This window comes from Callorhinchus milii, unplaced genomic scaffold, assembly GCF_018977255.1.
Source record: "Callorhinchus milii isolate IMCB2004 unplaced genomic scaffold, IMCB_Cmil_1.0 Scaffold3, whole genome shotgun sequence".
NCBI lineage: Eukaryota > Metazoa > Chordata > Chondrichthyes > Chimaeriformes > Callorhinchidae > Callorhinchus > Callorhinchus milii.
Genome location: NW_024704744.1, coordinates 59,675,808 through 59,703,031, shown reverse-complemented (window position 1 = coordinate 59,703,031; position 27,224 = coordinate 59,675,808). Strand labels below are relative to the sequence as shown.

The window sequence follows — 27,224 nt, the reverse complement described above, 5'->3', positions numbered from 1 at the left end:
TTGATATTGAACAGTTGTAAAATGCAGCCTACTCTGCTATAACAAAGCACCATTACCTGCTGAAAATAAAAATGAAAATAAATTGTGGGTTGCCTAGGATGCCATTAGACTTGTTGAGACAAATTATGATAAATGTCTGCTATTTAAAACAGCTCCCAACAACTTACACTCCAAAGCCTTTGATTTATTACGGTCCTAAATTATGAAGCATTGAGAGCTTAAAACTGCCATTTTTTTAAAAGCTAATTTGCTCACTGGCATTAACTCCAAAGATGTCTTCTGGAGAGTTTTGGTGTTCAGGCAGTTTCTGACATTAAACCTGGACCAAATAGCTCAGTGGGTGAATACACAATGCATTTATCCACTCTTACCCGCACCAAACCTTGATATCAGCAACTACTCTAATTGGAAAAATCACTTTATCACTTAATACAGTTCAGTACAACACACCAAAGGATATCTTAATATTATATACACTGTAGAGAAAGTTATTTTTTGATGAAATAACAGAGAGGGTGGATGAAGGTAGTGCAGTTGATGTAGATTATATGGATTTTCAAAAGGAGTTTGATAAAGAGCCACATAAGAGACTTGTAAGCAAAATAGAAGCCCATGATATTAAAGGGACATTGACCAGCGAGAATTAAGCATGGATACAGAACTGGCTGGGAGACAGAAACCAGAGAGTGGTGGTGAATGGTTGTTTTTCTGACTGGAGGAAAGTGTACAGTGGTGTCCCCCAGGGATCAGTATTGGGACCACTGCTGTTTTGGTCTATATAAATGATCTGGACTTGAGTATAGGGAGTACAATTTCCAAGTTTGCAGATGATACTAAGCTAGGAAAAGTAGTAAACAGTGAGGCGGATAGTAGCAGACTGCAAGGGGACATAGACAGACTGGTGAAATGGTCAGATATGTGGCAGATGAAGTTTAATGTGGAGAAATGTGAAGTAGTGCATTTTGGGAGGAAGAATGAGGAGAGGCAATATAAGCTGATGGTACAATCTTAAAGGGAGTGAAGGAACAGAGAGATCTGGGGGGGGGTTTCATATTAGTAAATCTTTGAAGGTGGCAGGACAGGTAGATAAAGCTGTTAAAAAAAACACACGGGATACTAGGCTTTATAAATAGGGGTATAGAATACAAAAGCCAGGAAGTTATGATAAACATTTAGAAAGCACTGGTTAGGCCTCAGCGAGAGTTCTGTGTTCAGTTCTGGGCACCACACTTTAGGAAGGATGTCAAGGCATTGGAGACGGTCCAAAGGAGATTTGCCAGGATGGTACCAGGAATGAGGGACTTCAGTTATGCGGAGAGGCTAGAGAAGCAAGGATTATTCTTCTTGGAGCAGAGAAGGTTAAGAGGAGAGTTAATAGAAGTTTTCAAAATTATGAGGGGATTCAATAGGGTGAACAAGGAGAAACTATTTCCACTGGGGGGTGGGTCAGTAACCCGAGGACACCAATTTAAAATAGTTGTTAAAAGAAACAGAGGAGAAATCTTTGCCTGAAAGGGTGGTGGAAGCCGATTCGATAACAACTTTTAAGAGAGACGTAGACAATTATTTGGGGAGGTCAAGTTTGCAGGAATATGGGGAGTGAGGCCAGGAAGTGGGATTGAATTGGGTAGTTCTTTTCAAAGAGCCGACACAGACACGATGGGCCGAATGGCCTCCTTCTGTGCTGTATAATTCTATGATTCTATGAAAGATGTTAATGTGGTTTAGTAATATCGCTAACCTTTAACATTAGGCAGAACTAAAATGTTTAGGATACACATCTCCCCATTATATTACTTATAGTTTATGTAATATGCTATTTAATATTATTAATATCAAGTGACAAGTTGATGTTTCTCATTAATATCTTTGCTAAGGACTGGGTGAGAGTGGTACAGTACAGTGGTACAGGGACACAGGTAAGACTGGCAATAGTGCATTGCCATATCTGTTATTTCTGACATTGTGACACTAAGATTAAAGTACAAGAGATTGTTTTCTCTAAAAAAGACAAAAATCAAATATTTGAAAAAGCAAACTATAAAAGGGGATGGGGAAAAAGCCAGGGGAGTGGGACTGCATGGAGAGCTCGGGCAGAGAGGCCTGCATAGACACAATGGACTCTCCGTACTGTAAAATGCTCTGATTTTATGAAGCGGAGAGATTTGTCAGATTAACCTCATTCCTTGAAAGTACTGCTCTAGGATTTGTTAATTCCAGGGAATTTCTTGGACAGCAGACTGGCTGAGTGAACCTGCTGTTTTTACCCTTCATTTCAATATCAGTTACATACACATGCAACTCACCTGTTAAACGTGATGCACTAATTTCAAGGCACAAATTTCAAGGCAAGTTTACTGATCTAATTTCTAATCGGTTTATGCTCTAATTTTAAGATTATGTTTCCTCGTTTTGGAATTGTACAATTTGCATCCCTCTGTCTCGCTGGTTAATTCGCCTCATTATTGTGCACAAGGCTAGACTGGAGGATTCATATATACCAGAACATAAATACAAAAGATTTAATTTGAAATATACATCAAAAACAATTTCAGTATTTGAAATCGTATTAAGTATAATTTTGTTTCTCCTTTTTTAAGGCAATGAACCGGTCCTGTAACACTGGTCGGGCACACATGTGTTTGGATATCATCAATGAGGCTAAGGGCTGAGTCTCCCCTTTCACGACGTGAGGAGCAGCCTGGCTGATTTACTGTGCATCGCATAATAATGGCCTGGCTCAGATCAGGATCTTGGTGAGTGGGAATAGGGTTGAAGCTTGCCCCAATGTCATATGAGGTTCCAATCCCTTACACTATACAATTTTTTTTCAGATGGGTGTCTGACACATGCAGAAATCCATCACCATGTTTAAGGGTATCCAAACTAAACCAAGATTTCCATGCATTCCACCTACACATGGAAATTCCAGAGATGTTTATTTGAATGGAATGCGCACTCTCTCTGTGGAGGGATGCATCCTGCTTACCTAATTCCAGAGAGTATTAGGTGCAATAATAATAATAATAATCCTTGAATTTGATATAGCGCTTTTCACGTCGGGAGGACGTCCCAAAGAGCTTCACAGAATACACTGTAAATTGAATTGACTGTATATTTGTGGGCGAACGCGGCAGCCAATTGCGCACAGCAATGTCCCACAAACAGTCGTAGATTGAAAATGACCAATTTATTATTGTTTTGGGTTTTTGGAGGGATTATTATGAGGCGTGTGGAGTAAGGAAACTTGCCAAAGGTTTCGCCCTCTGCCTGGAATTGAACTCAGGTCTCTCACTTGCAAAGCGAGTGCTCTAACCACTGAGCTACAGGACTCTACAGGTGCAAGTTGGCAGAAGCCAAGGGTTAGGGACCCAGGAAAGTGCGTTGGGGTACTGCTAAAGTTTAAACAACTAAAACATAGCTTGCCATTGATATGGCATTCTGGCAAGCTTTCCCATTGCTTGTCCAGCAAGAACCACCCTACCTGTTAGGGCTTTGGCTGGCAGTCACGAGGAGTTGTGTATGGTCTTTCCTTCTAAATCCCACTGATGAGCTAGCTGAGTTGTCAACAGCAGTGCCCTGGAGCACTATCGATTGGCCTGGCTCAAGAACTGGACTACAGATACCCACCACAGAGGGTGGGCTCGATTTAGACATTCTGTTGCCAAACATGTCGTCTTAGAGCCAGTTCAGCTCCGAGGAGACCCCACTTACCTCCCACCAAGGAGGATAGAACTACAGTATACAATTAGAATAGAGGGTGCTTTACCTCAGTTGGCTGTGCTACACCCAACCTAGGAATGCTTAGCGTTGTCAATGAATTACTAAATGGGCGTGTTCTATTTCCCAGCACTAACATCCGTCACCTGGATGTGTACAGAATTCACCAAATGCCGTAAAGTCTAAATCTTAAATTTTGACTTCAGACAGTTAGAAGTCAAGTCGGAAAACATTTCTTCACCCATAAATACGGCTGTGAGAATGTGGAATGCGTTGCCTAAGAAGTCCGTAGATTAACTGGGATGTTTAAAAACAAGATATAGTAGAGCCCTGCTATAACATACTTTGTTATAATGCGGATTTGCTTATAACATCCTGTGGACCCATAGCTGGCTTGCTGAGGATGGCTGGCATGTTTTAGTGTGTAGAAAATGTCATGTGATCAGTGATATCACAGGAATCTCACCAACCTTTGTCTTTTTCTTCTTCATCCGGAGAACTCGTGAAGCGATCTGGATGGTGGAAAGCGTCTCTGAATAATGACTGGAGGAGGCTGAGATGTGGGCGATCATGGTTGTTCGGCAGTTCAGGTTCCCCAGGGATTCCCGCAGCAGCATTGTGAGCTTGCTTTCTCTAAAAAGAGCAAAACACCAACACAGCGTGAGGCCTGGGAGGAATCCTGCTGTGCTGCACTGATACTTAAACAGGCATCTCCTGAGTTCTCCATCCCAGCGATAACCAATGGGTTTGAAGCTTCATTCGCACCCAATCTCACTTTTTTATACAGCAACAACACACAGGCATTTTTTTATAATGTTTGGGCAGAGTTCGTGCATCTATGTTAAATATTGGGGCTGACAAAGCATACGTTCACTTGTAGCTACTAATGTGTGCTAACAGTGGGAATCCTGTTAACAAATATTTGTCCACTGAACTATGTTTGGTGGGCAAACTCCACTTTACAATGTATCTTGTAGAACTTTGCAGTTCTGATCGTGTTCATTGTGTCAATGTTGGTAATTCTGATCACTGACCACTGACATGGAATAATAAACTGAAGATTGGTCAACTATTCAGATTTAATTGGGTCCACCAGCTTTTCATATTTTCTCCAAAATTTAAGAACGTGACATTAATTTGACTCCTGCTGGGAAAAAAAATGTGTTCATTAAAGTGATAGATATTTGCGCTTGGGAAATGGGCCATCCACTACCAGGACCTGGCACTCCAGGTCAGGAACAAGATAGTTAGATGAAGAATAAAGCTCTCGATTCTTCCCAACAACATTCCTCTGACTGTAAAGCAACCCCTAATGTGAATATAGCATCTAAATTGCAACGCTGAGTTTCAAATTCACGATTTTGAGATTCCAAAAAGAGTTTGCCCATAAATAGTCACTACACTACATAGTAAATTCTGAGACATTTCAACAGTGTGAAAATGGAGGTTGTGTGTACAGTTCAGAGTTCATTCTGTTTGAACGTCTACTTTCTCTAGTTTCCCTTTGATCTTCTGACTGTTGAAGAATGACTTTGGTTGGAACACCTACCGTTGTCTCCAGTCCAGAGTCAGCCGGTTTATCCCATGCTTTACTGTAGACAGATGATTCATCTTTGTTCGACCAAACTACTTCCTATTCATTCCATTGTGCAGAGCTCTTGATCCAAGTTTAGCTCTTGAAAAGCAAGTCCTGATCCAATTCTGTGTTTTTTAATACTCAGCAAGTCACTGCTAGACATGACTTGCAGACAGCAACTTGTTTTAACAGTCAAATAATTTCTGGGTAATATGGATATTTTTAGAGCGTGTTGGTGGTTTGGGGTTTGCTTGAATTCCTGAATGGATGATTAAATGGACTGTGGTCCGATAATCTTGCCAATGAACCAACCTTATTCAGTTTATAAATATCCTGATGCAACTCCGCACTGTTCAAACAAATGGTCATGTTAATAGCAGCTGTCAACTCCATTTAATATGTTTGAACTAAATTAGGATTAAAGAGTTTCCATGTAATTATCTTTTGAAAGCGAGCCTATATTAACAGCTGAAGGACATTATACACAAAGGATTCCAGGAATTTTAACATGTAGGAGAGACAAGGCCTAATTTGCAATATTTCTTAACTAAGTTCCTTAATAAGGCAGGATTGATTCCCCATTGGCACAACTATTGTTCCTTATGAAAAAATTCTGTGGCAAAATAGTGCAAATTAGACCACAAAGACTCAAATTGAATATATTCAATACTATATGTATCTACATACCATATTATATGTGTGTATAGTGTGTTCAGTACATACTGTAATATGTCTCCACATAATAATAATAATCCTTGCATTTGATATAGCGTTTTATCACGTCTTCGAGACGTCTCAAAGCGCTTCACAGAATATACTGTAAAGTGAATTGACTGTATATTTTGTGGGCGAAACGCGGCAGCCAATTGCACACAGCAGTGTCCCACAAATAATCATCAATTGAAGTGACCAATTCATTTTTTTTGTTAAAGAAATTATTACCCCTGGAAAAGCGATCCGCCAATTGACTAATAGCCAGGTTCCTACTTACTGCTAAGTAAACAGAGGTGTGTAAGCAAACTTGCCCAACATTTTGCTCTGCCGGGAATAGAACCCAGGTCTCTGACCACAGAGCTACAAGACTCACACATATGTACTTACTATATGTCCATACATTCTATATATCTGTACACACTATACTATGTTTAATACTTACTGTACTTCCATTGTTGAAATGTTGATTAGTGACTTGGATTATATTTTATAACTTGTTCATATTGTAATGAGAAGTGATAATGACTGCCCGCCCTCCCTCCTTTGTTAATTATTTTACGTTTATTTTAAAGCACAATATCTGACAGCTGGGATGGTCAGTCTGCCCATCTTCAGCACTGATCCAATATTAAAGGACTCTGCATACATACCACAACATATCAAAACATGTTACTGTGTAGCTTGCTCGTCGCACTTTGCTCTGGTGATTCTGCAAATGTTCAATGCTTTTTGTCTTCATTTCTGCAATTAGTCTACAACCTACGCAGCTTATAAAAAGGTGTACTTCATTTCAAATCTTATATAAAGAGAATTCAATTAAAAAAGGGTCTGGATTTCTTTTGCTTAAAACCGTATTCTTTGTTTGTTAAACTACATTGGATCCTGGTCAAAGTTCCAAATAAGCTGAATTTTTAAAAATAATTTTGGGGAAAAAAGTTGCTAAAGCTTCCACATTTTCTTGGGAGATGCTTTTGATGTCAGGGACCAGATGAGATTTCAGGCCTACGGTGTGCTTCCTGTACAGTGGCAAACAAGGAGCAGGAGTGCTTACTTGTAGGGGATGTGTTTGGTGCCATTGACGAGAGCGAGAATAACATTTCCCAGCGCTGACAGAGAGAGGCAGAGCCCAGAGCCTCCCTCACGACTTTTGCTCAGCACTTTTACGCAGCTTCCCAGGTCAATGAGGTGTAAGCGGCTGCGACCTCCTGACACTGCCGCAGAAGGGGATAAAGAGATTGCATCAGTTATTTACTTGGCATTGATTTATCGCGTTAATCCCGCTGAAAGAAGCCTCCTCTATAAACCTCTCGACATGCTGATAAGACAAAGAGGCGTGCAGCTTATCATCACCAGCGTGCCCATTCACCACAACACTGTCTATTCGACGGCATAAAACAAACTCTCTGTCCTGCAGAAAAATAAACTTTTCCTTTCCTATCAAGTGGCTTTTCCAAGCCCTGAGTGATAAACAGAGGATCTGGTTTGAAACAGTCAACCATCAGCAAACCTTTCAAAATTCAATTGCAAACACAGTAATTGGAGTCAGCTTTAATGTGCATTTCTCGGTTCTTCCTGTTCAGTTCTATAGTCTTTGTCTAAACAGTGAACACTGATGATGTAATTCAGGAAATGCCTTTAGAAAAGTCACTGAGCCTATTAACATGAAGCAGAATTCAGTGCCACAAAAATCCAAACAAAATCAACAGAGGAATGAAGGGCTATAATTGTTACTAATGGTTTCTTTAATTGTTACAAAGGCTTGTTAGTGTCATTTCCAGTTTCAGATATACTGTCTATGCTGTTGCACTCTTAGCTATCACAGTCGTCCTGCCTCTATCCCTCTACCTCTCCTCCTCTTTACCTATCTTTAAATCCCATCTTAAAGCCTAACTCTTTGAACGCACCTACGGTCACCTCCCTCTCCTTCCTTGTTTAGTATCAAAGCCCACCAATGTGCCTGGCTGCAAAACGTTATCTTACATGAAGAGTGCTATATAAATGTAAGTTGTTGTTGTATTAATTTGGATCCCGTGCCTGGCAGCTCCAGTGACAGTCTAGGATGTAAGGTTACTCTGTTTCCAACACCCATTTCACCCTGACCTTCCCTGTGGGGGCTGCCAAGTTTTATTAGCTAAGTTACACAATTCAAAGGTTCACAAGTTCTATTTATTTAAATAAGGTCTCGAAGACTAAACACCTGCAAAAGCCAAAGTGAATGTTGAAATTGAGGAAATTGGAGCTCCAATCAGTTCCAATCCAGTTCCTGCCTGGTTGAACAATATTTTATTCATTTTGCAGGAGAATTTTGTTTAAAGGGAGTCTCACCATCAATATCCTATTCAAAAAACAAGGTTGCCTGGCCTCTGCTGAGCTAGCTTGATAAAATGTTTGATAAAGAGGAATATTAAAGGATATGGAGAGTGAGCAGGAGAGTTGGATTAGATTAGGTGTCTTATGTGGAGAAAAGCACCAATACATATTGGATAACCCAAACAGCTTTTACTGTGTTGTAACTTATGATTGTGTGAATTGTACAGGGTATAGACTTCAGGTGATTACCCAAAGAGCAAAGGTTCAGAGAATATTCTCTTTTCCATATTGGTTTGCTAGGATATGCAAAGTCTTATCTGAAGAGGAAATTAGATAAATATCTGAAAAAGGAGAAATGTACTGGGGAAAAGGGTATTGGGAAAAGGCCAGGAGAATGGGACTAAACAGATAGGTCTTTCTCACAGGCAGCACAGGCACAATGAGCTTAATGGCCACTTGTGCTAGAGAAAGCCTGGAACAAAAAAGCCTCTTTGGTCCGATCAAGCCTTCTTCCACAGACCATGTATAATATCAATGACTGGGGGGGGGGGGGGTGAAATTCAGCTCAGACACTCCTTTACCCCCAAAGATTACCAAGCTTCACATCTATTGAAAATTCATTTCGCTATCCGAGCCAGCCTCTCACTTACATCATCAATAAAAATATTTAAAGAGAGAATCAATAGAAGAGCCTGCAATGGGATATTAATCTCAATGAAAATGTATATATACCTACTTATTCCAGACTAATGAGCTGTGGATTATCACTAAATAAACCTGATGGAGTGCGCTGGATGTTGTAGTTGTCAGCTTGATGATGTTAAGCCTGGCCCCTTGAACTCCATAGCTTATATTGTGAAAGGGAATGAATGGACATACCCAGATCCATTTCACACAGGAGAGGCCTTCATCTCTATCAGTCTGGACTGGGTTCAAAGCCAGGTTCCAGAGGTAAGAGAAGACAGTTAATTCATTACTACTCAACTCAAGACGGAGCAATTTTGCCAAACTGCTCTAAACCTGAGAACAAAGCGAGACAAATCCCTCCACCCCCTGCCAAATCTTAGTGAAACTGTTACTCCGACCCCAGCTTACACAAGCCATACAGTCGCCTCATTCAAACTTCAATGGACAGCATTCATCTATCAGCGAAGAATGGGGTCTATTACGTGAGTTGCATAAACCTCAATGAGACCTTATGCAGGTCAAACGAGAGCACAACTCACTTCCGCCTTTGCCGCTCTTCTCCATCCGGTACTGGTATATGTGCAAAGTGAAGAGCATGTGGGAATTTCGCAGCTCCTCCTCATCACAGTCTGACTGGCTGCTGCGACGGGAGGCAATGGCGGCATCCAGGAAGAACGCTGCTTTCTCTGCTGTCGGCGCTCGCAGCTCGCTCTGGTTCTGGAGCTGAAAAACAACAATACGATGGGTGGTCATTAACTGCAGCACAGCTTTTAATAGTAATCGAGAAGCTGCTTTGCTAAGCATCTCTAATCAGGATGCTGAGTAAACACCTTCCAGCAGCTGTCGACCCAAACCTCACCAGCTATCTGATGAACAGAACATCTGCCTTCAGTGTGGTGGGAGGACCTTTACAGGGCACTTCGTAACGTGCCAGACACCTTGATATTCTAGAGGTCCAAGTCTAATGCTGTGTACCAGGCTTCCTTAACACCAGCTTCACTTACACACTGTCCTCTCCTCCCTCACTCTGTCCTCTTCACTCTCATTGTGAGGTATGTTTTACAGTGTAAGCTTTACGAAGTAATGGGGTGTTACCAGCTCTGTCCATTTCTTTGGTGCTTTTCGTCATAATCTGTCATTAGGCAGAAATGCCAGTAGCAAGCTGATTAAGCAAAGGCTACACTTGTCAGTACACCTTTGCTGCATGGGTACCGGCAGCAAAAGATGGGGAACATGGAGAGATCAGGCAAACCCAGTTGGTGAATTGAGCAGCTCCGATAATGCCCACAGGACCATTTCTCCCTTTCTTCAGAGAAATCATCAGGAATTAAAATGTGACCACAAACCAAAGGCACCATCTTAGCATCACGGCAGCCTATTGCGTTTCATAGGGAGCCTGAACGACTGAGAGAAAAGCTGCATCCTCAAGGAGGTAGATCAGTGTCTAATCCAAGAATGTTTAGCAGACAGGAAAAAGGAATTCCATTTACCAAACACAATGCATTAAACTGTGCCATGCGGCTTGCCTCTTACTTCAGGCAATGAGGAGCATTTCAGCCCTGACAGTCTGCATTAAGTGCACAATGTTGGAATAACATCTAGATGAGCTCCTCAGGGAATGAGTCTGGGAGACAGCTGGATCCCAGTTAATAACACATCACCGAGGATTCTTCCATTGAAGAGAACAGGCGCGCAAGAGGACAGCCAGGGGGTGAGCACTGTGGGATCACTGGGAATATCATAGAGACTGCAATGCCTGTGTTGTCAGATTGCTGGACATCGCTAGGATTATTCCACAATGTGCTAATTAGCACATAACACATTTTACACCCCAAAGTGCTAATGGGCAGTACTGACACTGCACTGAAGCACACTTCAGCGAAGTAACTCGTGCTATAATCAGGTTATCACGGTGGATGTTAAGATGAACTCTAGGTAATAAACTTCCTGCTACCTGCTGTGATGGCTAGATTGGTAAAGGCAATGTCCAGTGTCCAATAAACCAAGAATCAATAATAATAATATTTGATATGGTGTCTTATCACGTCTCAAAGTGCTTCACAGGCTATACTCAAAGTGAATTGAGAGTATTTTGTGGGCAAAGCATGGTCATTCTGACCAAAAACATCCCAGGTTATGTGCTGAGCTGGTGGGGGGGGTGGGGTAGCGGGTGGTGGGGGGGGGATGATGCAGATGTTCCTGATCATCATCCAGTGATTGTGGAGAGGTTGGCTGACATTGGGTGATGCAAGCTGTTCATCAGTATCACTCAGGAAAGCAGGAATAAAAACTGGGAAGGAACACATAAAAAGAAAAAAGGCCTAAATAAAATGCAAAATACTGTAGCCGCTGGAAATTTGAAAACAAAACAGAGATCGCTGAGAGCACTCAGCAGGTCAGGCAGCATCTATGCAGAAAGGAAAGTTGGATCAACGTTTTGGGTCCATGACCTTTCGTCAAAAGAGCAAAACTTGTTCAAGGTAGGCATTCCTAGAAAGCCTGTTCATTCATGTCAAAAAACTGCCAGGAAATTGATCTGTCTCCATCCTGTCATTCTTAGCTTTTCTTTTAAAAAACCTTTTTTGTCCTCATGTTTTCCCTGTTGGAGGAAACAGCGAGAGAACAGGAAAAGTACCTGCATGCCACAGATTGGGTCCTCACACAGGTAAACTCCAGGCGACTGACCATCCTGCAGACTGCCTGTAGCGACCTCGGACAGCAAGTCTTTCAGGTTTTCTTCCTTCCCCCAGACCTCGACTGCAGACACTCGCACGGAGAACCGAGCTCCTGTCTTCTCCTTCCTCTCATTTATCAGTTTGAAGAGCCACGAGATAGCACAAGGGATTATGCCGAGATTCTGCATGGAGTCATCTTTCCCAATCATGGTATATGACTTTCCTGTCATTGCACAAAATGAAACCACTTTGAATTTAAATTGGAACGTGTGACAGACTGACAGCTTCCAATACAAATTTATAAGCTTGTACAATTTTTATTCGAGTGCATTGCCTCAAAACAGAAAGAAGTGCATTTACCCTCAGAACAATTATTTAGAACTACAGTCTGTTGCAAAAGCCAAATATGCAATTGTTCCCTGTGATTGAGTGCTGGAATGTCCTCCCAGTGCTCTGAGTTTCATTCAGGGATGATTCAGAGAGCTTTGTACAGTGCGTTGCCTTCCAGTCAAAAGCATCACACATTTCAACTCTTGTTCAGTTTTAGACTGATAACAGCAGTCACTGAGAGAGACGTAACAATAAAAATAATGATCCTTGCATTTATATAGTGCCATATCACATTGCTGATTCGTCTCAAGGCACTTCACTGTAAAGTGGATTCACTGTATTTTGTAAGTGTGGAGTCCTGTAGCGTATTGGTTAGAGCATTCCCCACCAACCACCAACCACCCCATGAAAACTTTGAGGGAATGGGGACTGAAGTATGTTTAAGTCTCCCTCATCCGCCCCATCATAAAAAGCTTCTGCCGCCTATGGCAGGCGGGAGTCTCCAGCAGTCAATTTCACCTCAAACATCTTCGATGGTGCAGATGGACACCTCAAAGGTGCTGCTGCCCAGGTCAAAGATGAGGACATTTACCCCATCCAATTTAAAAAGTTTCTGCTCCCTCTGTCCCTGAGAAACTAACAGCAAATCCACTGAATCCTAACAGTTGGGTCAGTAACTAGATCTTGCTGATACTGTGTAACATGGTATTCTCCAATGGAGCCAGTGCTAAGCTATCAGTACTTGGGCTTCACTCAAATTGTGAACAGAAGGGCTGGCAGAAAATTCTGGATGCATTCATATATGCTCACTGATTAAACTATCAAATGAAAGTTTGTTGGGAAAGATTTAATGCTATTACTGCAGAATAGAAATCGCTTGTGGGACTCGAAATTGCAAGGTTTTGAATAAAGCAGAGAATTGTTTCTGGTGGATGACAGTTATATAATAGAATACAATAAAACAAAATACATTACATACTGCCTAGGAGGAAAGGGGTGGAATATTTCTCTGTCAACTGGACCTTCAATAATTTTCGTGACCTTAATTCACAATATTTATTTTCAAGTGCGATACAGTATTGTAAATCGAGAAAAGAATGATATGAAAATAATATTTATCTCAGAGTTCTGTGGTCAGTGTAGGAGAATTTGTTATAATAATAATCCCTGATTGGATGTAGTACTTTCTCACATCAACAAGATGTCTCAAAACACTTCACATGATATAATGTAAAGTGGTGTGGCTGTGTTCATTCTTCTGGGAGAACGTCTCAACCAATTTGCATACAGCAACGTCCCACTAAAACAGCCATGCAGTGAACGACCAATTTTATCTGGGGGATTGTTGGCCAGGACACTGGGAGAAACGCCCTTCTCTTTTCGAACACGTCCACCTGAACAAGCAGACAGAACTGCGGTTTAACATTTCATCAGAATGACATCTTCAATAATGCAGCACACCTCCTCCCTCCAAATAAAGTTTCAGTAAGATGGGGGTAGGCATAAGGAAGAAACTAACACACGTGGTGGAACCATATGTAAAGGTACTCAAAAAGGAGCTAGACAAGTTCCTGCAAACTTTATTAGGATTTGGGGTTATTAAGCATTTATTTATTTACAAATACATATTTATTTACAAATTTACAGTGCTTTTAGACATTTTGACAATGCGATAAGGTGCTATATCAAATGCAAGCTGTATTATTATTTATTAATAGATGATCCAATAAGCACGTCAAACAAATATTTGGCATCGGATCGATCTGAAAAATCATAAATCAAGCCTGGGGAGAGTGCAGGTTTGGTGCTTCTTTGCCAGATAATGGCCTAAAATAATTATACAACTACAAAAAAACAAAAGTTAAAAGGCTGGTCTAATGGCTAGAATTCAAGCCAAAAAAAACATTTGTAGTTTTTCTTAAGAAAACAAGAATGTGCTTGCAGGAGAAACCATTCTCTGGATATCGGAGGGATTGTTCAACCACAACTAGTCCCTCAAGTACTGGACACAAAGGAGAGCAAATACTCTTCCTATGATAATTTTCACCCACAAATGATTGTACACATTATATCTTCAGATTTCGATGTCTATCTTCTTTTACCTTTCATTGATGCACATTATTACAGGGAAGTCTATTTTATAGACATATGTTACATTAATATCTCAGTCCATATCCATGCATTACTGTAGGTAACAAAGGTCGTAACCATCCATTACTGTGGGTAACTAATTTCAGAACCAGGCATTTACTGCAGATATAACCACAAATACAAAATATTGCTTTGAGTAAATCCATTGAACTGGACTAACAGCACTAATGCGAGTGGCATGGACTAACAAATATTTTATTTATGTTTTTATTTGGAAAGTTAAAATAGTTTCCTTCAAGTTCTATTTATTGTGCAAATTAACAACAACAACAAAATTAACATTTGTATAGCGCCTTTCATGTCAGGAGGACTTCCCAAGGCGCTGGACATTCAGTGTTTCGGACACGAGCTGGGGTCGGGATTGGGAAGGGTGGAGGGCAGGGGAGGAAGGAGGAGGATCGGGATTAACCAATCGGAAAAGGCTCTGTGGTGTCTTGTTGACCCTGCTCTAATAGAGAAAGCCCAATTCTGTAAAGGTTTGTTTAGTTGCCATCGAGCACCGCCTGCAACGATCACATCAATTATAGCAATTAACCTGAAAATGAATTAGTTTTAAAGGTCCCAAGAAAATCGCTCTCACGATCATGTCCTGGGCAAAGGGAGAGAGAGAGAGAGAGTTTCATCTCAGCCGACTATTAATTGTGGACAGTTTAATCCCCGGGCTGTGTGCATGTAACTGTTTATCTAACACAGTAATTAACTGTAATGAAAGCTAGCACTAACCTAGCTTGGCATGGCCAAAACAGAACACACAGCCATCTGCGCCATTCACTACAGATTGGATGACTTCCGCTACCGTCCCTGCGCATACTTCAGCCTGTTATAAAAACAAGAAGAGTTAGTTTGATGGATGGAGAAAAACAAAAGCACCCGAAACCAAATGCTGCAAGAAAGTATGTGCTGTGTGATTGAGTATAACACAACATTAGAAACGGCTATCTTACCCACAATTAAACAGACTTCGCTGAACTGCCACAAACCTGTGAGGAATCCTGTGGGAAGACAGCATCAAAAGCAAACATCTTTGGTGGTACCAGGCCGCCTCTTTTCTGTGAGGAATTTTGGAGCCCATTAATCGATGGATCGTATAAAGTAATTTGCTTTTTACGAGGATCAACTTTAAAGAAACAGCTGGACTCAGACATATCCCCAACTGAAGCCTGGCAGATTCGCAGCATGACCTTCACCTGTCAGCAGAGAGAGAGGAAAGAATGCTACATATTAGAACCGGATAAGGGCTAGAGCTTTACACGTTTTTTTTTAATTTGCTTCAATAAAGTACAGGAGAGCCTTTCATTCAACAACATGTTTCTTCTTACTCCCCTCCCCCCACCACCCCTAGGTCTTGGCAAAAGGGGTGCACATCTGGCTTCCAGAACCCAGAGCTCTGTTTTCCCTCAGATTATTTACACCTCAAAACAAACGTGCCAGTGACTGCTGTGATTGGACTGAAGTGGGGAGGGCAGAGCCAGCTAACTGACCTGCTGCCGACTGTTTGTTTGCATATCGAATTGATGTGACATTTCATCACATCCAAAGAGTAACTGAATACACGTTCATCTGCTTGTGTCTCTGTGTGCTGAATGGCGGAGACATAGGAGAATAATAATAATAATAATAATAATAATCCTTGCATTTGATATAGCGCTTTTCACGTCAGGAGGACGTCCCAAAGCGCTTCACAGAACACACTGTAAATTGAATTGACTGTATATTTGTGGGCGAACGCGGCAGCCAATTGCGCACAGCAATGTCCCACAAACAGTCGTAGATTGAAAATGACCAATTTAATTATTGTTTTTGGTTTTGGAGGGATTATTATTAGGCGTGTGGAGTAAGGAAACTTGCCCAAGGTTTCGCCCTCTGCCTGGAATTGAACTCAGGTCTCTCACTTGCAAAGCGAGTGCTCTAACCACTGAGCTACAGGACTCCACAAATGAGTGGGAAGAGAACTTTGACACAAATCAGGATTGAGTTTATGGATTGTAGCAATGAAACAAATGAATAATAATACTTGCATTTGATCAATTAATAATTGCTTTTCAAGTCAGGAGGACATCTCAAAGTGTTTCACAGGTTTTACTGTAAGGTGTAGTGACTGTGCGATCTGTGGGAGAACACAAAAGCCAATTTGCCCAAAGCCATGTCCTAGAAACAGCTATGGAATGAGTGACCTTGGTTTAATGCCTCATTCCAAAGGACTACATTGGAGTGTCATCTTAAGACGATGTGAGTTCAAAATCCTAAGCTGGACTCTTGATTCAGAGGCACAAGTCATGCTGACACTCCATCGAGTTGAAGACAAACTGAAGTGATCTATTTTTTGAGGATCAATTTAAATCCATTTTCTTTCACTATTTTGTCTCTGGCTGGGCATACAAACATGAACAGATCAACAACACCACTGGAATAATTCCTGAATCCTTTAATTTGGTGGCTGCTTGAAAGTGAACAGTGTTTTTTTCTGCATGGTACATTTTACAGCCCAGATGTACACAGTCAGCTCTTGTAATCTGTTATTTCAAAAATGTAGCAAAGCATAGCAAAGTACAAAGTACGGTACTAATAAAATGAAACATTTTACATTTCACTCAAGCTTCCACTGCGATTAAAAGCATGCCAGAAATTGTGAGCCACAAAGCTCCTACTCACAGTTGCCTGTGTGCTCTCAATAAATGAATTAAATGTTACGGAAAAGAGGTCATTCACCTCACAAGTAGTCATTGTGGAGTCCTGTAGCTCAGTGGTTAGAGCACTCGCTTTGCAAGTGAGAGACCTGAGTTCAATTCCAGGCAGAGGGCAAAACCTTGGGCAAGTTTCCTTACTCCACACAGAGCCTAATAATAATCCCTCCAAAACCAAAAACAATAATAAATTGGTCATTTTCAATCTACGACTGTTTGTGGGACATTGCTGTGCGCAATTGGCTGCCGCGTTCACCCACAAATATACAGTCAATTCACTTTACAGTGTGTTCCGTGAAGCGCTTTGGGACGTCCTCCCGACGTGAAAAGCGCTATATCAAACGCAAGGATTATTATTATTATTATTATTATAGTACAGAGAGATTATTTAGCAAGAGATTTGTGTCATTGGTCGGGCTTGTCAAGTTACAGCAAGTTTACAGTGGATAAAATAGCGAATTTGAATCTTGTGGAGATTCTCCTAATGGTGAATTCTTCAGAAGCACAACTAACTTGCTCTCAAAAGAGGCTCTGTAACGCTCCTTGAACTTGGAGGACTGACAAAAAGAGCCTATTATATTTAACAGTGAGCGTTACGAGTTGACGCTGTTATAAATCAGAGTAATCATGGCCAGCAGTGGTGCTTCTGGCAGTAAGCATGAGTGGGCTTGTTAATTGTAGCTGGTATCTTCTAAGCTATTTAATTACAACGGATTAGTATAGAAATGTGATGTCTGAATGAAGGGAAAAGGGCATGCAGGCACTGAGGCATGAGAGGCAGTTTCTATCTACTCAATTCAATTCTTAGTTCAATGTTTGCAGTCAGTTGTGACCATGAAATATTAAATGACAGAGCCTTTTAAAGAAAGTTTCATAAGTTGGTGGCGCTGCACACAGACAATTCTCCTGATAGTTTAAAGAGATCAGTAACATCAACTGTTTGCTCCCCACCCGTTCTTATTGCCTCTTGCGCTGGAAGCCACTACGCCCTGAAGCTTTGGAAATCACCCCATCAATCCCCCCGTCTTGCCCCTCCTTCCCCTCTGTTAGATTACAACTGAAGACTTCCTGCTCGACCATGCTTACGGTCTGTTTCTCTTTCAGGTGATGTTTGATCTCCCGTGTGCCTATTCTGCTTAGTTTCTGTTTTAGATTTCCATCATTTAAGATTTTTCTTTAACTTAAAGTCTCATACAAACTGCCACACAAAAGCCATTTGGTCCATCAAGCCTACATTGGTGTAGCTCTTCCACTGAAGTTAGTTGCTATAATCATCACCGACCTGCTCTTTCCTCATACCCCGTTTTGTCATTTGTTTCTTTACCCAAAGGGGAATTAACAACCTGGAACAGGTTACAGAGAGGGAAGTTGAAGTAAGATTGCTTGATCTAAAAAGCAGCTTGATGTTGTGTTGGGAGGATGGAACAGTGGATGTTATATCGAGTGAAACCAACAAAAACAGTCCATTTCACCCAATTGGTTTGTGCCCATGCTTGTACTGCACATAGCCCCTGCACCTCCTATTCCCTGTCACCTATACCCCACTATTACCATCTCCCTCAAAAAGTATTGCGGAAGGTCAAGATCAAATGAGCCAAACAGCTTTCTTCATCCAAACCTCTCTTGGATCTTGTTCAAAAAAGAGGAAGCTACCAACAATTAACAAACAAAATTACATTTGTATCGCGCCTTTCACGTCAAGAGAACTATCCATGAGTGTAACACGCGAATACCAGGATCGTTGACGGTGGACGGGATGGACATTGGTCTTTTATCGTCCAGCAGTTCCTATGTTTCTGTGTTCCTAAGTAAATACAGAGCAAAACTCCCTCTACAATATGCCCCATTGTAAATGTAAAAGGAAATTGGAGAAGACATGGTGAGAAAAAAATTGAAAAGGAAGCAGAGATGCAACACCATATTACCACTTTGCCTAAAAGCCCAGGGGCGAGCAGCAGCAGTCTTAGGATTCAATATGAAATAAGTCTCCTCTGACAACTTAAATGAATGAGGTCTTTGTAGCTGGCTTGCAGTTACTTATTCTGCTCGTCTGGGACTTCCTCCATAATAAAAGCCTCCTGAAACATTGTAAAAATGTCTCTCTCATTTTGCACTCTTGTGCACAATCTAGAAAGAAAGTCACACTGTGTCCAGTTCATAGAGTCCAGCTGCTCCATCCATGAGAAAGCAGCACAGACAAGAGAAAATACACAGACTCCACATGTTGAGGCCATTTTGAGATAATAACTTGCATTTATATATCACCTTTTAAGCAAAAACAAACATCTCAAAGCACTTTGCAAAGTATAATTGATAGAAATTAAGTGAATGTTGTTACATAGGCAAACACAGCAGCTAATCTGACCAGCAAATCAAAATTATTGTAGTGCCATACATGATTGTGTCAAGATTGGATTTGCAAAAGTCACATGAGCAAGTCCAGCACAGCAATTTTATATCACAATCCCATTCACTCTTTAGATAATGATTTGAGGATTGCTGCATGCAAACTAAACACATGGGCAGATAGGGTTATTCTGCTCCGTGTTCTTCGTGTAACAATTTAGCTGCTGTGAGATTAAATGCTATCCTGATCCATTTGGTAAGTTTGATGAACATTTTCCCCGCTCACTTATAAGAATTTGTAATGAAGTTTTAAATTAGAAATAACTCGATCAATGTAAAATTAACTTGGAAGTTTTCAAATTGTAAAACATTTATTTGGAATGTAGTGTCAAATTAATTACATGAATTAAACAAAGCTGAATAAGTTTGTAGCTGGAGAGATAGAGCATAAATTTAGAGCATATTAATGAGGTTGTGCAAAGCATTGGTTGAGGTCCTGCTTGGTGCATTGTATATAGTTCTGGGATTAATACTACAATAATGACAGACTTGCACTTCAGAAAATACAACAAAGGTTATTTCAAATAAAATGAATTGGACAATTGAGGTGTGCAGAGATTCCTGGAGTTGGGAAAGTTTACACTGAAGAAGAGAGAACTGTGGGATGATTTTATTGCAGTATTCCTGATCTTAAAATGTAGAGACAACCTAGACTCCCTATAACTTATTCAATATGATCAACAGGGCCACAATTCAAAAGGGACAGAGTGAATAAATAATTACTTTACTCAGAGAAAGTTAGTATGAAGAACAATTTCCCTAGAAAAAAGGTGGAGACAGATATGTTGGTAGCATGTGGAGGATATTGGATTTTTTTTGTCATCAAAGGGTACGGGAAGATGAAATGTAAGATAGGGAAGAATAGTGTTCGAAAAAGAGGCAGCCAGATGGACTGGAGGTCATTTTTCCAGTCCGTCCAATTCCTATCTTGCTGAAAATAATATTAAGACCACTTCAAGTCCCTCACTGCATGGAATCCATGGAGCAGAATATCTTATCCTCTGTGTGTTTATCATACAAGCAATACAAGCAATACCCAAGGTGCTGGACAGTCTAGAATTTGCACCAAAACTGCAGGTGGTTTACAGTATAATATAACTGAAAAATAATTACATAGTAGAGTAATATTAACCTATTATTAAATAGAAATAAATGTCCAGTTTACACTAAAATTGCTCATTCACTTCATGGCTGTTTGTGAGACATTTCTGCGCACAAATTTTCTGCCATGGTCCTACAAATAAAGTCACTCCACTTTGTAAATCCTATGAAAACCTATGATTTGTTTCAGTGGCCTGATAAAGTGCTGTGTGGAACTATTATTATTCTTACTGGAAGTGAAGCGATATCAATTCCAACAGTGAAGCGAGTAGGAATGAGATGCCTGATTTATACTATACTTCACTTCTTAATTGCGTTGGTCAAAAGGCTGCGTAGAGGGCTGTGCTTGACCAACACTGTAACCTCATTAATACCATTAAAAAGTGCCCCCCCCGGCCATAGGTTTTCAAAGTGTGGGTCGGGCCACCCTGGGGGTGGTGGCAAACTTATTGGGGTTCCAACTCATGGTTAAGATTTTTTGTGTTGCAAACAGGCTCATCATATTTACTGAGACAAAGTTTCATTAGGCGTTCTTTATGTTCATGTTTATTCAGTAGTAGACTAGTGATATAAACTATATGTTGCTTTTCAGTCTTAAGCAATATATTACTCCACACGCCTAATAATAATCCATCCAAAACCAAAAACAATAATAAATTGGTCATTTTCAATCTACGACTGTTTGTGGGACATTGCTGTGCGCAATTGGCTGCCGCGTTCGCCCACAAATATACAGTCATTTCACTTTATAGTGTGTTCTGTGAAGCGCTTTGGGACGTCCTCCCGACGTGAAAAGCGCTATATCAAATGCAAGGATTATTATTATTATTATTATATTAGCCGAGAATATAAGATCCTCTTGTTTTATGCAAAAATATTTTTCTTAGAAAGAGAGGGCACGCATGTGGCATGAATCTCCAAAGGTGGCTGCAGCAAAATCATTTTGGGCACTTTTGCCCTAGACATTCTTGGGAGTCCTTTAAAAAGGGTTTATCTTGTAGAGGAAAGATCTCCAGTCAATTCACCTTACCTGCCTTACCGCCATCACAGTTTATGTAACTTGATGTGCTTTTAAATCCTCCTCAACTCTTCACAGCAAATAAATTCCATTTTCAAGCCATGATGCTCAATCCAAATTTAGAGGGTACTTTTGTAGTGACTGCTCTTTCAGCTTAGTGCTTTGAGATGTTCCACTGCTATATAAGTGCACAATGAATGTACACAGGTGAAACAGAGCCTAGCTCCATTACTATCATCCTCGTCTCTGAGTTAGAAGGTGAGGTTCAAGCCCCACTTTGAGAGTTTCTAGGCACTCCAATGCAATGGAGAGGGAGCCATACACAATGATAATAATCCTTGCATTTGATATAGTGCCTTATCACGTCTTTAAGACGTCTCAAACCACTTCTCAGAATATATTGTAAAGTGAATTGACTGCATATTTTATGGCAAATCACGGCAGCCAATTACTCACAGCAGTGTCCCACAAAGTCATGGATTGAAGTGACAAATTTATTATTTTTTTAAGGAATTATTACCCCGGAAAAGCAATCTGCGAATTGACTAACAACAAAGTTGATAAAGGTTTTGGGAGCAATTTGTGTGAGATAGAAGTGGAGGCAGACAACGTGAATAATGCAGTGATGGTCAGGGACTGGATGTGAGAGGGATCGAACCAAATGTCAAGTTTGTGTACTGGTGTGGTTAGTTGGAGAGAAACCAGAGAAGTTGAGGAGGTCAGAGGCGGCAGTAAGGAGACTCTGATGGGAGACGAGGAGGATAGCTTCTGTCTTGTCCATGTTAAGCTGCAAGAAATTGAGACCTTGATGTTTGACAGGCAAGTGGACAAAATATAAGTGGATCTGGAATCAAGAGTAGAAGTGGAGAAGTAGATTTAGGTGTCCAGTGTCTGGTTGGAATGGCAACAGTCCATTGGCCAATTGTGCTCCATGACTAACACTGTCTGGAAGTGATTACAAGGCTGTAATCTAATCAGTGCACTTAGATGACATCATAGCCCCGTAGAGCTTTGCTGTCATGGTTTCTAACTGTCGTCTCAACCCTGAGATTAGATTACCGCCTTGTAATCATTCCTGAGATGTATTAGGTTTCAGGATATTTGCTGTTTCAGTTGCATTTGGGATTGTTAGGAAGGTTTCAGTCTGTTTTTGTGGGGACATAGGCTCTCTATAGCTCTATGTCTCTGATACCAGCTCAAGTATGCACAAAGATATTAACACAACAACAGGACTGTTTTACAGGCAGCACAATTTTCCCTGTGACCACAATCAGCTGGCAACACTTCACACCGGGTGGTCTAATTTAGGGGGATTTCTTCATAAAGAAACCCATTCAAATTCCCTTTGACTTGCAGGAAATCTGCTCCTGATGTAGATTGTGTAGGAGCGAGTTTTTGCGGGATGCGATTTCCCAAGTTTCAAATATGTTGTCCTACCAGCTCTGAAGACCCATCCTTTAATAATAATATAATAAACCTTGTATTGGATATAGGACTTTATCACGTCGTTGAGACATCTCAAAGTACTTCACAGAATATACTGTAAAGTCAATTGACTGTGTATTTTGTGGGTGAAGTTTTAGGCTCCAATGGAAAAAAATCACAAGGTCTTGAAATCTAAAAATATCCACATTTAAAGTACTGCTACTGAGTGCTGCCATTAAGAGTTAAAACCAGTTAAATGAGCTGCCAAGCCTTATAATATTCATGTACACAAGCTCCGGATAGCTATTTCTATATTGGAAACATTCCCATAAGTAAAAAAGTTTACACAGCTTGTAATGTATATTTGCACTTTACCATTCCAGCACAGGAACTAATCTCCAATGAAATAACTATAAAGAACTTGGGTGAATGTGATTAATGCTAGAAATTTGGCAGTTCATTTCATACTTAACTCTACAAGGCAAATCCCTAAGGGGTAGGGTGGTCCTAGCTGGACAAGCAGAGGAAAGCTTGCCAAACAGTGCTTTCAAAGGCAAACTACGCAATCTTAGCTGCTTAAACCCCAACTTGCACTCTGGAGTCTCCAAGCCATAAGTATCACCAACCTGCACTTAATACTCTACAAAATTTGGAACATAGGCAGAGAGTATGCATTTCTTTCCAAAACACAGGGATTTCAAACCTTGGTCCTATTTCTGTAGTTATCAGGAGCCCAGAATTATTTTTTGGGTGGTCAGCCGGGTATCTGACATGCACTGAAAAACCACCACCATGTACCATATCTTAAGTATATCCGAAACAGACTGAAAGTTTCATCCCACCTACATATGGAAATTCCTGATTTAGTTTTAGATTTAGAAGTTTTTTTTAAAAAATGGCTGCTCCAGACTGACAGTGATCTGCTTGTTTTTTTTCTGAGCTACCAGTTCAATCTTCTTGATTTTCCTCCAAGCTTCATTGCTTGAGAAAATATTGGTGCTCTCACAGCAGAGATTAAAATGGTGCAATACAGTTTGTCTGCACACAGTGCTTTCAATGGAAAGCAAAGCAATTTTAGCAGATTAAATTGCAGCAGTACCCCAAGGCGCACTCTGTCCATTTGGTCTTGAAATTTTAGATGACGCAGGATTGTGGGAAATTCTTCAATTTACCTTTAATTTGGAAGCTGCTTTCCTTTTAAGATCTGTAGAAAAACAGCTTCCAAATTAAAGATCGATTTAAGAATTTTCCACAATTCTGCCCAACCTTAAATTTTTAGACAAAATAGCCTTGAGACTAAGATCGAGAAATTTCAGGACTCAGAATGTCAGTATTTCAACCGAGCTTTCACAAGGAGGAGGCGTACTGACACTTTCCTAGTACTTTCCTGTAGGCTGGTGACAATAACAGTCTATTCAGTTATCTATCTCTCAGTGCACCAGTTTATTCTATTCCAGGTTTATTTGTGTCATTGTACGGTAGTTACAGATGGACGGCTGCTGTGATCCATAGCTCTCATTGCCTCTCCATGTTCTGCCGCTCATCGATCAAGCGCTAGCCTTTCCCATCTGGGTAGTGGGATCCACACAAACAGGAGTGATGGGAGCAGTTCATTGAGCCGTAGCAGCACTCTATCAATCCATTAACAATTAATCGGCTGTGGGAACAGGCTTATTGAAGGTTAATGAAGAGTGGGCTGAGTAATTACTCATCATTACTGCCACAGAGACTGCACCTAGAACAGAAACACTCTGTGGCTTTTATGATTGTGGCTTGATGTTATGCAATAGGCACCTTAGTTATCCAGTGGTCTTGTTACACTTCCCAATGCTGTACTGTTCCTAATAATGAGGAAACACACAACATCTTGGTCTAAAGTGGCTAGGCCAAATTTTGGTAGCTTTCGCAATAGGGTACAGGTTCAATTTTGCTACTCAGTCACATCCAAGCTCTACACTTTGCCCAAATGCTAGATAGAGATTTGGCAGGTCGAGGATGCTGACACTCTGGGCATGTCTGGATACTGATCACAGACTGGGCATGTCTGGGTGCTGATCACAACTAGGCATGTCTGGATATTGATCACAGGCTGGGCATGTCTGGGTACGATCACAGCCTGGTCACTGATCACAGACTGGGTATGTCTGGGTGCTGATCACAGACTGGGCATATCTGGGTACTGATCACAGACTAGGCATGTCTGGGTGCTGATCACAGACTGGGCATATCTGGATGCTGATCACTGATTGGGCATCTCGGAGGTGCTGAGACTGGGATGGCTTCCTCTTTTCCCATCCTCAGCTCATGTGTCCAGGCAGAATTATCAAGTGATTTGGGACATCCTTCTGACATGAAAGGTGCTATATAAGTTTACATTTGTATTGTGCTCTAGCTAGACCTGGTAGCCAACGTGCACACAGCAATGTGCATCAAACAGTCACTCCACTTAACAATAATGAGGTGATTGACCAGTTACGCTCATCACAAGTTAAGCAACTCTTTTCACAGAAACCATGGTTAATCCACCTGTTTCTTCACAAAGAAAACTACATTTTAAAGCACTATAGCTAAGTATTGACCAAACATTATTCACCTCATGCCTGTTTGTGGTACTGCTGCTATCCACAAATTGTCTGCTGTGTTCACTCACAAGCACACACACACATACCTTCACTACACTTAATAATTCCTGTGAAGTGCCTTGACACGGTTTAACATGATAATTGAATAATAATAATAATCCTTGCAAAGCACCTTCATTGAGATGTCTCAAAGCATTTCACTAGATTTTGTTACTATGAAATGTAGAAATTATATTTGTATTTCAAACCTACAAATAGTTAAAAAGATGTTAGATTTATTTTTGAAGTAGTTTTACACAACAGTACGATTTTATGCATACCGATGAGCATCATGTCATTGTTCTGAGGCGACTGTAAGGTTGCAAATACTCATTTTTTGAGTCAATAGTTTTAAGTGGAGATAAGTACAAACAAAATTGTGGATTTATTTACAGTATTAATTTATAGTTAATTGTACCTTATACAGTAAAACTCTTAAGCCTTATCTTTATAAAGTCCTGTAGCTCAGTGGTTAGAGCACTTGCCTCTTAAGCAAGAGACCTGGATTTGATTCCCAGCAGGGCAAAACCTTGGGTAAGTTTCCTTACTCCACACGCCTAATAATAATCCCTCAAGAGAAAAAAAAAGAATAAATTGGTCACTTCAATCCACAACTGTTTGTGGGGCACTGCTGTGCGCAATTGGCTGCCGCATTTCGCCCACAAATATACAGTCAATTCACTTTACAGTATATTCTGTGAAGCGCTTTGAGACTTCTAGAAGACGTGAAAAGCGCTATATCAAATGCAAGGATTATTACTATTACCGACCTGGCCGCTCCCACCTGCTATATGTCCCCGCGCTAACCATCACACCTTCGGCAGGTGGGCTTTCAGACATTCTTTGCTTGCTCTCTGGAATTCAATCCCGGAATCCCTCTGATTCCTATACTCCTTCCAACTCATTTTGGGGCCTATTTCTTTGACTGCAATTTGGCCATTCTTCCCCTCCCCACCCACTTTCGGGTGCCCACCACAACAACAACAGCTTGCATTTATACAGCGCTCTCCACACCGGGCGGTGTCCCAGAGCACTTGACAATGGTGGAGTCCAATGCTGAGCCAGGAAGAGGGGGAAAGTGACCATAGACACGGTCGAAGAGGAAGGTATTCAGGCGCAACCTGAAAATGGGGAAAGAGGGGACAAGGAGAAAGGAAGTGAGGAAAGGAGTCCCATAGCTTCGGGGTGTAGTGGCTGAAGACACAGCCACCGATGGTGGAGCAGAGGATTCGAGGGACAAGGAGGAGGCTGGAGCCGGTAGAGCGGAGGCAGGGGATAATGCTATTAAAAGAGAGGAGGTTGGAGAGATAGGGGGGGAGTCAAGGTGTGAAGGGATTTAAACACTAGAGTGTGGGTCTTGAAGTTGATCTGCTCTGTGACAGGGAGCCAATGGAGTTTGGCAAGTACTGGAGTAATCAGGGTGTGGAGTTTAGTGCGGGTGAGAATGCGGGCGGCGGAGTTTTGGATGAGTTGAATTTTGTGAACAGTGGAGGAGGGGAGACCGGCAAGGAGGGCATTAGAGTAGTCCAGCCGAGAGATGACGAACGCGTGGACAAGGGTTTTGACAGCGTATGGAGTGAGGTATTGTTGGAGACGGGCAATGTGGTGAAGGTGGAGGAAAGCGGTCCTGGCCAGGGATTGGATGTGAGGAAGGAAGGATAACTGGGGATCAAACTTGACGCCTAAGTTGCGCACAGGTTCAGAGAGTTTCAAGGACAAATTGGGTAGGTTGAGGAGGTCAGAACTGCAGGACAGAAGTCGTCGACAGGAGCGAGTATGGCTTCCGTCGTGTTGACATATAACTGA

General features: G+C 41.2%; 1 protein-coding gene and 1 non-coding gene across 3 annotated transcripts in view; one reads left to right on the top strand and one right to left on the bottom strand.

The window, feature by feature from the left end:
- The window catches only part of kif26ba (kinesin family member 26Ba), a 224,465-nt gene that overhangs the window by 24,485 nt on the left and 172,756 nt on the right, over window positions 1-27,224 (bottom strand). For both annotated transcript variants that reach the window (XM_042333290.1, XM_042333291.1), the window contains exons 6-11: window positions 15,144-15,350; window positions 14,887-14,980; window positions 11,643-11,905; window positions 9,547-9,730; window positions 7,062-7,221; window positions 4,191-4,353 (exon numbers count right to left, since the gene is read on the bottom strand). In XM_042333290.1, the coding sequence (XP_042189224.1) occupies window positions 4,191-4,353; window positions 7,062-7,221; window positions 9,547-9,730; window positions 11,643-11,905; window positions 14,887-14,980; window positions 15,144-15,350 (1,071 nt within the window). The remainder of the gene's footprint in view (window positions 1-4,190; window positions 4,354-7,061; window positions 7,222-9,546; window positions 9,731-11,642; window positions 11,906-14,886; window positions 14,981-15,143; window positions 15,351-27,224) is intronic.
- On the top strand, window positions 25,873-25,944 carry trnak-cuu. Its single transcript has one exon. It is a non-coding gene; the product is annotated as a tRNA-Lys (tRNA).